This window comes from Rattus rattus, chromosome 12 (genome assembly GCF_011064425.1).
Source record: "Rattus rattus isolate New Zealand chromosome 12, Rrattus_CSIRO_v1, whole genome shotgun sequence".
NCBI classification, from domain to species: Eukaryota; Metazoa; Chordata; class Mammalia; order Rodentia; family Muridae; genus Rattus; species Rattus rattus.
The window spans coordinates 86099275-86111438 of record NC_046165.1 but is presented as its reverse complement, the minus strand read 5'-3'; the positions used below and the strand labels follow the sequence as shown (position 1 = coordinate 86111438).

The following is a 12164-nucleotide window of genomic DNA, read 5'->3' as shown; positions in this document are numbered from 1 at the left end:
TTTTCCTGAAGAACAAGATCGTTTTCATTCAGAAAATGTTTACTGGATGCCGTTTCACTCTCAGGTAGTAAGCACTTGAAGCATAAATGCAAACAAGAGAAACACTGTAAGTAGAGGGACAGGAAATAAATGCTTCCCCATGGCCATGGAGAAACTCGAGGCACAGAAAGTTGTGTTACAGGGAACATAGTTCAGGGTGGTGCTTGTAATTTAATAAAGGATGCTCAGTTAGGATAAATTACATGTAGATGTTTTAGCCTATATTAGAAGGCTTGATTGGAAAAAGCAAAACTACAACATTATAAATGTATGAGGAAAAGAAGGAATTTGGAGCTCCAAACCATTAATAATAGTTTTTGTACAATAACTCGGTAAAGTGAGAAATCCCTTCGATTTATGATACATCTGCTTTTTGTGTTCTGATAGGATTAACAGCACTGGATTTGGAGATGACCGCTGCCCCAGAACCCTAAGCTGAGCAGCTGACCAACACCAGCATCCTTCCTGTTATCTGCAAAGCAAAATGGGAGACAGAGAGCCCCTGCTGGGAGGAAGCCAGGTCAGCAGGTGAACCTGCTTGCTTTTGACAGGACCTTATTCAGCCTGTTTGCCCCCACCTGTCCCCTTCCGTGTGCTTCTGGACCTGTAGTGATGTGTGTCCGCCCTGGAGCACTTGCCCTTCAGTGAAGCCTGAAGCATGAGCAGCAGCAGCCACGCATGCCCAGTCCCGGCAGTGCGTGGACACATGACTCACTACCCAGCTGCCCCCTACCCATTGCTGTTCCCACCTGTCATTGGAGGACTCTCCCTGCCGCCACTCCATGGGCTCCATGGCCACCCACCTCCCAGTGGATGCAGCACCCCATCACCAGCCAGTAAGTACTGAAGGCCTTTGCCCTGCCTAACTCTCACAGTATGGTGGGCAGGTTCTGTTCCGTTACGTTGGTTTCTCTCTGTCTACAATTCTACCTGAAATGCTGTGGGGGAAATGAACATGTGGTGATGGCAAGGTGCGACATAAAAGGTGGCCTTTAAGATTTGGTGAACAGCTAAGACACTTGCATTGTCCTATAAAGTGTGGGTCAAAAGCTGGCAGGCAGAGGAGGCTGAGATTCCTGAAGAAGCTGACCACTGGGGTGTGCACTTCAAATGAGAGTCGATGATAGGTAAAAGCTATTGACCCTCCTATTGGAGTCTAACTTGTGAGATTTCCTCTTGGATATTGTGTTACCAATTCTGCCTGTAGTCCTCAGTTCACAGACCATGGGTCCTCCCCAGACCTCCCACATGGTTTTCTGCGTCCCTGATGACTTTGGGTTCCAAGCTGACTTGCTTCTAACCCAAGGTCATTTCTTACCTGATGCATAAAAAGTTCCATAAGGAAGGAAAAGTATTCTGAGACAATTTAAGATTAATACGACCTACCTGTGAAAAGTATTCCTTTTGGACGGTTTTTAGGAGCTCTGTCTAAGGCCTAGATCTGGTCCAGTTTTGAAGAAGTTTGTGTAGTTTTATCTGAAGATGGAGACTGGGTTGGCTCTGGTGTTGTGGTGAATACCAGGACTGTGAATTCTGTGGTCATTCTTCCTGTTGCTGAATCAGCCTAGAGCTAGAGCTCAGCCTAGCCCTCCCTACTGATGCCTCTTGTCTTACTGCTTTTGAGCAAATCCATCCAAATATTGGTTTGGTTCTAGAAACCAAAGTTTATCTTTTGAAGTACTGCCTTAACTTTGTTGGTGTTGTTCACTGTACTCAACTTTTCATCCTACAAGAAGCAGGGAGTTTGCTTAAACTAAACTAAACTAAACTAAACTTAAAGATTCCTTTCAAAGTTGAGATGGAACCAACAAAACAAGCAGGAAGTGACAGACAGACAGACAGACAGTTGGAATTTGGTGACAAATTCTAGGGGTATGTGTCACCATCACAGAAGGATCATTCTAAATTCTGACTCCTTTTCTTCCTGAAATGGCTAAATTGTGATTCATCCCCCAGTGTTTCAGGTTTCTGGCCTCAGTGCAGGACCAATAAATTCTTTGAAATTCTCAGCAACTGTCTCTCATTCTTTGAAAGTTCACATTTAAAATAGATGCTGATGAAACGGCTTCCGGAGAAGCCAGAGAATGTCCGTATTGAAAATATATTGACACAGGTGCCAGATCAAACTATGGAAGCTCATTCAATATCAAATGATATTACAGAGTTAGCGTCAGTGAGCACAAGGGCATATAAAATGATCGGTAAAGCTGAGAAGTCAATCAAGAGCCTCACAGTCTAATTCCATAGCTCAGCCAGCCTGACACACACCCTAACAACTGTCAACACCCTGTCAACTCACCCTAACAGGATTTTGGTCTTACATTTAAAGTACATTTTGTTGTTGCGACTGAGAAATTAAGGAAACAGGATTCCCATCCAAGGAGATCAAATCTAGTAGATTAGACACTCTTAAGCTGCCTGAAGGTGACAAATCCCAGCCCCTTTGGGCTTCTTCCAGCCCCGGTTTTATGGAAAGTTCAGTGCATACATACAGTATATGGAACAGAGCAATTGGTACTGCGGATTGATAAGCATCCCCGGATCATGTATAGGTTCACTGTCATACAACCCTAGTTTCTCATAGATGCCTCAGGGCTGGAGTGTTCTTCAGAGGTGGACTTCTGTTTTTATAAGTAAAAATGTCATGTTTACATATTGCCTGGAGTAAGCTTTGTAGCCCACAAGTCCTCAAGTATCATTCTCCTTTATGGAAAAGATAGGCTGCATCTGGGTGGGGGCAGGGCATGGAACTCTGAGTCAGCCTATCCCAGAGCTAACCCGGCAATGAAGGGTTTGTAACTGAGAGGAGATTGCTTGGGTTTAATTTTGGGAGACCTGAAGGAATGTACTGAGTGCCTCTACTTTGAAAAGTAGCCGGAGTAAGTGCAGATCGACAAGGTTCAGGCTGAAGGCTTCCAGTTGGGCTTCCGTCTTACCCCATCCATGTCTTGTTTCATTTTTTCTTATTTCTTTCAGTCAAATCAAGTAAAGTTGCCTAGGTGAAATTCATTAAGGTGTTTATGCACATGAGTGATTGGCTTCATGTATGTATACATACAACATATGTGTAGGTGCACATAGAGACCAGAAACGGTTGAACCATGAGCATCTTCTTTAACTAGAATTATGGAAGATTGTAAACAACCCTGTGGGTGTTGGAACTGAATCTAGGTCCTCCACAAGAGTAGCAAATATTCTTAACCACACCTCTATCTCTCCAGCCTCAATAAAACTCATCAACAGGAGCCACTGTTAAGACAGCGTCTATGAACTGGCCATCAACGAGAGAGGTTTTGCCAAACACTTGAGAGGCAAAGACAGTCAGATCTCTACGAGTTTGAGGCTAGGAGCCTGGTATAAATAGTGAGTCCCTGTACAGCCAGAGTTGCATAGTGAGACTTTGTCTCACAGATAGGAGAAGAGAGATGGAGAAGGAGAAAGAGGAGGAATGGGAGGAGGAGAGGGAAGGGGAGAGGAAAAGGGAGAAGAGTATTAAAATCTGTGCTTTGGATCCGAAAAGAAGAATGAGATCTTATAAGGGGTACCTGCTGACTTTCCTCTGGCTAAAAATAAGCATAAAATTTTATTTGTGTCCTAAAATTAGCTTAAGAGATATCCTAGTGCCGTGAATTCTCAGGATGCAGCATTATGCACACTGGGTGGTAAAGGCAGGTACTGTAGCGTAGAACACATGACAGACAGCTGCTCTAGGAGTGTTGGATGGGATGATGTTGATGTCTCCTCCATACTCTATGAATGTCTGTATCTGCTACTCAAGCAGAAATAATTAATCCCCTGCCCCTAAAATGAGGTTCTTGGCAGTAGTATGGGATTGTGAAGACTCCAGAATCTTCCATTTCAAAAGCAAATAAGAGGTGCTGCTTCTTCCTCACACTCTCACACTGGTCTCTGACTTATCCAGAGTTCAAGCTCTGCTGATCCTCTGTCTGTACTACAGTGTCCCTAGTTTTGCATCTAAGAGTTTTGGCCTTTCTTAGGGTTGCTGGCACGTGTTCCTAGTAACAGGACTTTGGAGGTTGAGGCAGGAGAATTGAGAACTCAAGTCCAGCTTGATGTATATAGTAAGACCCTGGTTTTAAAAATATTCTTGACTCTATGAATAGTGTGTGTGTGTGTGTGTGTGTGTGTGTGTGTGTGTGTGTGTGTGTGTGCGTGCATGCCCTGGTCATTGCATTCTGGAGCTGCAGTGAGCTTAGAGCACAGGGAACATGATAAAAAAGGGTATAAAAGGAAAATCCCCAAGCATGCTGCACCTCATACATCAATCTATGTCAGTCACCATAGTTTTAATAGCACACTGGCATGGCTGTCAGACCATTTCGCAGAAGTCCTGTTTCACAGATAAACAACATGAAGCTTAGGAAGAATACAAAGTTTAACAGCTAGCGAGAGTTGGAGTCCAATTCCAAATGCAGATCTTGGGGCACATGCCTTTCCCAGTGTGTCAGGCAGTGAGGTCAGCCTAACCTTTGGATGGTCCCCACTCCACACAGGCACCTCTTTCCATGATTTGCCATGGGGTCCTTAGACACGAGAGATGTTTAAGTGATTCCAAAGGCTCTTTTGCTCCACAAAGTACTAGGAAAAATGGCTATAATATTTGATCCTAGGGGAGAGCTGGGGGAAAGACCTGGTGAGAGTACAAGAGCAGAAAGCCTTCCAGTGGGAGGAGAGGATATGGTCTGCCAGACAATACTCACAAGCTGGGCTCCAGGCTTGCTGGGAAAGTCGGGCAGCTTTCTGTCTGTCTTGCTTCCTTTCCCTTCACGGCTGCTAGCTCTGTTTTATTGTGCCCATGTGTTCTTTCATGTGTTGTTCAATCTGGAAAATGGTGCTAAGATTTTGGCTGAGCCTCTCTCAAAACAGTCTAATTATAACCAATGCTATCTACTGAGAGTTCTTTACCTTCTTTCCTGATTGGAAAGCACTGTCCTGGCAAACACAAAACAAAACCCTAGACCTCTGGGAAGACAGTCTGTGAGCCATAGAATTAGCCATGACTGGACATAATGGGAAACTTACATGAAGAGAATATGCAGCTGAGATAGACTGCAAGTTGTTCACGAGTGTCCACTGGTTCCTTGGCCCAGAGCCTCTGACCCTTTTCTGAAATGCATGCCCACTGATGGTCTAAACCTCCCTGGTTGATTCTAGTCTTCTGATGCCCTTTACCCTGGTCTTGTCTTCCTTCTGAGACACATTTCCCCTGAATGTACCCAGTAAATGTACACAACAGGAATCAAGTCAGAGGTCCGGGGAGTGACATATGATTACACATGTATGGAGTTTCCTAAGTCTATCAAAGTGGCTGGTTCTCAGATGTGTGTATCATGTTGGAGCTGTGTGTCATGTTGGATTTGATCTCCAATGAGAAACCTCCAAAGAATATGAAGACTGTTATGGATTGAATTGTGATTTCCAAAAGATATGGCCAACCTGACTTTGTCTAGTCTAGGTCATGCCTTATTTGGAAATAGGATCTAAGCAGATGATCAAAGTGAGACATGTTTACGGGGGTTGGTGCTGGTGGCTGTCTCTGCATGCAGGAAAAGATTGACATAGAACTAGAGACATTGAGAAGTATCACGTGCTTCTACTTGTCATGAAAATTCTGCATCCAGGAAAGACACATGCAGTTAGGCCATCTCTTTTTAGAGCTGGAGAACTGGTGAGAGGCCATGCGTTTTCCACTTAGGGCCTGCAAAGCTTCAGCTCAATTATCTCTGTGAACAATTGCTGATGTTGTTGAATGACTTCAGTAATAATGTCTGTAGCGATGGACGTTTCTCGGGCCTTTGCTTCTTTTACTACCAAGCTACTCTAATGCTAACTGCTTAATTATTATGAAGTCAACCAATCCCCAAAAGGACACCCAAGGGGAAAAAGTGGACCTGGACATTTCACACCAGCAAGTTGCAGTTTAATTATAACCATTTAGTGAAGAAGACCATGGCCCCTTGGCATATCTATTCTTGTCACGATGCTTGACATGGCATAACTCTGTGTGAGTCCTCATGGGAAACTCTGAGATTTAGTGGGAGTCTCCCAGCTTTTCTGACTCTATTCTGACCACTTCTATTCAGAGAAAGCATAATTACCTATGTGCACAGACTGCCACTGATATGTTAGTTTTACCAAATCTAGTTGTCCAAATGGATTTAATTGTAAGTGTATTCAATTGTACTTCATGTGCTAAACTATGTTTGAAACACATACATGTACATATGCATATACATATACTATGACCTACTTATACTCCTAAAAGAAGACTTAGGTATGATACTAAGAATCATAGAACTCTGACTAAAACCAGCTGACAAAACCAGACTATGAAGCAACATATAGAGACCATAGCTCCAGTAAAGAACAGACTGTGTCATAAGAGAAGACCACTACCCACATTAACTACATGTTGGTAATCAAAGCATTGTACACTAAGGTAATCCTGGACTGATGTTTTATACCCATTGAAGTTGTTGGTATCAGTTGTTGGTACTAGAAGGATGGCAGGCATGTCCGACAGTCATTCGTACATGTGGGTAAGAATCTATGTCATATAATAACTTGGAACACTTACCTTCTAGACTTGATTCTGTGGGACCAAGGAACCTACCTTGTAGTTAGTAGCCTAGAGGTACCCTTGACCTGAGTGTCAGGTCTCATGGTTAGAAACCTTTACAGCAGGTGCTAGTTCAAATACAAAGCTAGAAACCATCCAAATATACACAAGAAGATGACGGCAAAATAGTGGCATATTTGGCAAATTGAATTATCTTTAGTGAAAATGAGATTGCCAGTAATAACAGGGATAGAGTTGAGATGTCATGTCGAGGTCTGGCGAGAAGGCCTACTGGGTCCAGGCACTTACTGCTAAGCCTTGAGCCTGGTCCCCAGGGCCTGCATGGTAGAAGCTTCCCGTTACTCCCACATTTTCATGTGTTCTCGTTTTAAACAAAATCTGCTTTTAAAAATAAAGCAATGATGGATAATGATCAGATGCTCTAATGCCCCACATACAATGTTAACCTTAGCATAAGTTGTTGAGTGATGACTTTATAGTCTTACTAGGTTCATGGTTGGGTCACCTATAAGAGAAGATAGGTTAGCTACAGTAAAAGTGAAAGTTTACTTCCTAAATTTCCTGTGGCATTGGCTCCTTCAGAAAACGAAGACTCAGAAACCATGGAAACCCGTGTCTTTGCTTACTTTGGCAATGTGTGGTGCAAGGCATTGCTGAGCTGCGACGCTCTCAACAGAGGCTGTGATATCAGGGATGGAGGCCCTTAGCAAGGCCTGTTTTCTTAGACCCCTCTCTTTGTCCTTGTTGCCCAAATGGAGACAGCCCTCTCTCTGAGGCTTATGAGGCCCCCTTTCCAGTGAGGGCCCATGACTTGCTACACGGTAGCACTTTCAAGAAACAGCACTAGGATTTTTGACTTCAGGGAGAAGGGGTGAGGAGCTTCATGCTGCTTCCTCAAATGCCAGCGTGCTGAATATTCAGGGTAACATACACTGTTGAAATATAAAAGAAAATATATTTTAGTAAAGCATGCAACAGTACATTGACAATGATAGATACTTCTTAGCGGTAAAATGGACCAAGTAGTGGGGACTAGGTAGAGCCCAGGGGTAGATAGATGCACAGAAGGGATGAAGCCGTTAGTGTCTCTGTCCATCATCCAGGATTTGGTGTTCTTACACACCCAAGCTCCACACGCAAACACACACATATACCGAGAGAGAAAGAGACAGACAGACAGACACAGAGATGGAGACAGAAATGGCTCATTAAAATTCCTTCAAGTTTCCATTTTACATTTATTATTCAAATATAGCCTTTAAAAATTACACAAATTATGATATTTAAAAATTTCTTGTATGCGAGAAGGCAAAACATTCATTGCAGTTTCTAGGGGGAGAATAACAATCAAATGTGTCTTTTCTCTGAAGTTGTTCTCAGTGTCTAGAGTTCACCTATTTTGATCTATGCTTTGCATCTTGTTTTGATGTGGGATGTGTCAGAGAGAGTGTGGACAGTGTCACGCATGCTTTTCGTTGAAAAAGAAACTGGAGGCCACACTCCTAATAAAAGCTGACTTCAGAGAGTATAAAAATGCATGCTTTGAAGCGTTGGTGGATACATGAGCATATTGACGTGAAAATGAAAACGAAGTTTCCATGGTTATAATTAAAGATTCATAATTAGGTATTAAGAGTACTTAATAATTCCATTTTAATTGTTTCTTTTACTTTTTATATTAAGTACATTTCCCCGTTCCCTGTAAACCCTCCCATATATTACTTCTACTTAATATTTTTTTTCTGTCTGTTTCTTTCACATATCCATTTAAAAAAAATAATCATTCCATTCATTTACATCTGAAATAATATCCCACTTCCTGATTATACCTCCACGTGCCTCTGAACCTCGAAGCTCCCTCTCCTCCGTCCCCTTTGCCTCTCTGAGGGTGCTCCCCACACACCCACCCTTTCCTGCCCCTACCTCCAGCATTCTCCTACAATGGGGCATCAAACCTCCACAAGACCAAGGGCCTTCCCTCCCCTTGATGTCAGACAAGGCCACTCTCTACTATCTATGTATCTGGAGCCATGGATCCCTCCCTGTACACTCCTTGATTGGTGATCTAGTCCCTGGGTGCACTCTGTGGTCTGGGACACTGATCTTCTTCTTCCTATAGGGTTGCAATCCCCCTCAGCTCCTGCAGTCCTTCCTCCAGCTCCCCTACCCGGCTCCCTGAGCTCAGACTGATGGTTGGCTCCAAGCATCCGTATCTGTATTGGTCAGCTGCTGGCTGAACCTCTCAATGAGCAGTCATAACAGGTTCCTGTCAACAACTGTCTCTTGGCAAAGGCAACAGTGTCAGGTTTGGGTTCTGCAGACAGGAATGAATCCCCGGGTGGGGCAGTCCCCAGATGGCCCTTCCCCCAGTCTCTGTTCCATATTTTTGTCCCTCTTGTTCCTTTGGACAGGAACATTTCTGGGTTAAAAATTTTGAGATAGGAGGGCGTCCCAGTCCCTTGACTGGGGGCTGTGCCTATCTGCTGGAAAAGGTCTCTACAAGTTCTATCTCCCCCTTCTCTGTGCATTTCAGTTAAAGTCATCCCCATTGGGTCCTGGGGGCCTCAGGTTTCCCTGGTGTTTGGAACCCTATGCTGGCTATCCCCAGTTCCTCATCCTTCTCCGCTACATATTTTTATTCAATTTCCTGACCTTTTGTACCTCTCTCTCCTGTCCCCAAAAGTACCTGATACTGCCCCCTTATTTCCTCCATCTCCCCCAGGTCGTCCCCTACCTCCACCTCCCACTTTCATCCTGTTCCCTGCCCAAATCAGAACTGAAGCATCCTCACCCTGGCCTTCCTAAGCTCCATATGGTCTGTGGGTTGTATCATGGGCATTGTGAGCTTTTGAACTAATACTCACTTAAGAGTGAGTACATACCATGTGTGTGCTTTTGTGTCTAGGTTACCTCATTTAGGATGATATTTTCTAGTTCCATCCACTTGCCTGTGAATTTTATGAAGTCATTGTTTTTAATAGCTGAGTAGTCCTCCATTGTGTAGATGTACCACATATTCTGTATCCATTCTTCTGTTGAGAGATATCTGGGCTGTGTCCAACTTCTGGCTATTATAAATAAGGCTGCTATAAACATGATGGGACATGTGTTCTTGTTATATGTTTGTGCATCTTTTATGTATATGCCCAGTATTGTTATAGCTGGGTCTTCAGATAGAACAAGTTCCAAGTTTCTGAGGAACCACCAACCTTCTTTTGAGAGTGGTTGTACCAGCTTGCAATCCCACCAACAATGGAGGAGTGTTTCTCTTTCTCCACATCCTTGCCAGTATCTGCTGTCCCCTGAGGTTTTGATCTTAGCCATTCTGACTGGTGTAAGGTATCTCAGGGTTGTTTTGTTTTGCTTTTCTCTGATGACTAAGAATGTTGAACATTTCTTTAAGTGGTTCTCAGTCATTTGAGATTCCTCAGTTGATAATTCTCTGTTTAGCTGTACCCCATTTTTCAATAGGGTTATTTGGCTCTCTGGAGTCTAACTTCTTGAGTTCTGTGTATTTTGGATATTACCCTTTTATCAGATGTAGGATTGGTAAAGATCTTTTCCCAATCTTTGGGTTGCTGTTTTGTCCCATTGACAATGTCGCTTGCCAAACAGAAGCTTTTTAATTTTATGAGATCCTGTTTGTCAATTTTTGATCACAGAGCATAAGCCGTTGTGTTCTGTTTAGGAAGTATTCTCCTCTGCCTATGTGTTCAAGGTTCTTCCCCATTTTATCTTCTATTAGTTTCAGTGTGTCTGGTTTTATGTGGAAGTTCATGATCCACTTGGACTTGAGCTTTGTCCAGGAGAAAAAAATGGATTAATTTGCATTCTTCTAAATGTTGACTGCCTGTTGAACAAGTACCATGTGTTAAAAATGTTCTCTTTTTTCTACTTGATGATTTTAGCTCCCTTGTCAAAGATCAACTGACCATAGTTGTGTGGGTTCATTTCTATCTATCTATCTATCTATCTATCTATCTATCTATCTATCTAATTAATTTTTTGTGTAGGTTCATTTCTGGATCTTCAATTCTATTCCATCGATCCACCTACTTGTCTCTGTACCAATACTGTACAGTTTTTTTTTTTATTACTATTGCTCTATAGTACAAATTGAGGCCAAGGATGGTGATTCCATCCTTTTATTGTTGAGAATAGTTTTCGCTATCCTGTGCTTTTGTTACTCCAAATGAATTTGCAAATTGCTCTATAAAAGATTGAGTTGAATTTTGATGGGGACTGAATCAAATCTGTGCATTGCTTTTGATGATGGTCATTTTTACTATACTAACTCTGCCAATCTATGAGCATGGGATATCTTTCCATCTTCGGAGGTCTTCTTCAATTTCTTTCTTCAGGGACTTGAAGTTCTTGTCATACAGCTCTTTCACTTGCTTGGTTAGAGTCATACCAAGATATTTTATATTAATTGTGACTATTGTGACGAATGTTGTTTCCCTAATTTCTTTCTCAGCCCATTCATCCTTTGAGTAGAGGAAGGCTACTGATTTGTTAAAGTTAATTATATATTCAGCCACTTTGCTGAAGTTTTTTTTTATCAGCTGTAGGAGCTCTCTGGTAGAATTTTTGGGGTCGACTATGTATATTATCATATCTGAACATAGTGATATTTTAATTTCCTTCTTCCCGAATTGTATCTCTTTGATCTCCTTTTGTTGTGTAATTGCTCAGACTAGAACTTCAAGTACTATATTAAATATGTAGGGAGAGAGTGAGCAGCCTTGTCTTGTCCCTGATTTTAATGGGATTACTTTGAGTGTCTCTCTGTGTAGTTTGAGGTTGGCTATTGGTTTGCTGTATGTTGCTTTTATTATATTTAGATATGGACCTTGAATTCCTGATCTTTCCAAAACTTTTAACATGGATGGATATTGGATTTTGTCAAAGGCTTTTTCAGCATGAAAAACATGAGATGATCATGGTTTTTTTTTCCTTTGAGTTTGTTTATGGATATGAGTATTAATGGATTTCCATTTATTGAACCATCCCTACTGGGATGAAGCCTACTTGATCATGGTGAATGATTATTTTAATGTGTTCTTGGATTCGGTTTGCAAAATTTTTATGAGTATTTTGCATTGATATTTGTAAGGGAAATTGGTCTGTAGTTCTCTTTTTGTTGTTGTTTATGACTTAACTGTCAGTGTAATTGTGGCTTCATAGAGAGAATTGGGTAGTGTTCCTTCTGTTTCTATTTTGTGGAATAGTTTGAGAAGTATTGGTATTAGGTCTTCTTTGAAGATCTGAGAAAATTCTGCACATCTGGCTGTGGGCTTTGTTGTTGTCGTTGGGGATGGGGAGGCGGAAAACTTCTAATGACTGCTTCTATTTCTTTAGGGGTTATGGGACTGTTTAGATGGTTTATCTGATCCTGATTTAACTTTGGTACCTGGTATCCATCTCGAAAATCATCCATTTCATCTATATTTTCTAGTTTTGTTGAATATAGACTTTTGTAGTAGGATCTGATTATTTTTTCTGATCCACATTTTAATCTTTA

At 42.1% G+C, this 12164-nt stretch overlaps 1 protein-coding gene across 1 annotated transcript in view; it reads left to right on the top strand.

The window, feature by feature from the left end:
- Window positions 1-687: 687 nt before the first annotated feature.
- Rarb (retinoic acid receptor beta) overlaps window positions 688-12164 on the top strand; it is a 333644-nt gene continuing 322167 nt past the window's right edge. The window contains exon 1 of the mRNA XM_032918146.1: window positions 688-875. Coding sequence (XP_032774037.1) covers window positions 698-875 — 178 coding nt within the window. The 5' untranslated portion in view covers window positions 688-697. The remainder of the gene's footprint in view (window positions 876-12164) is intronic.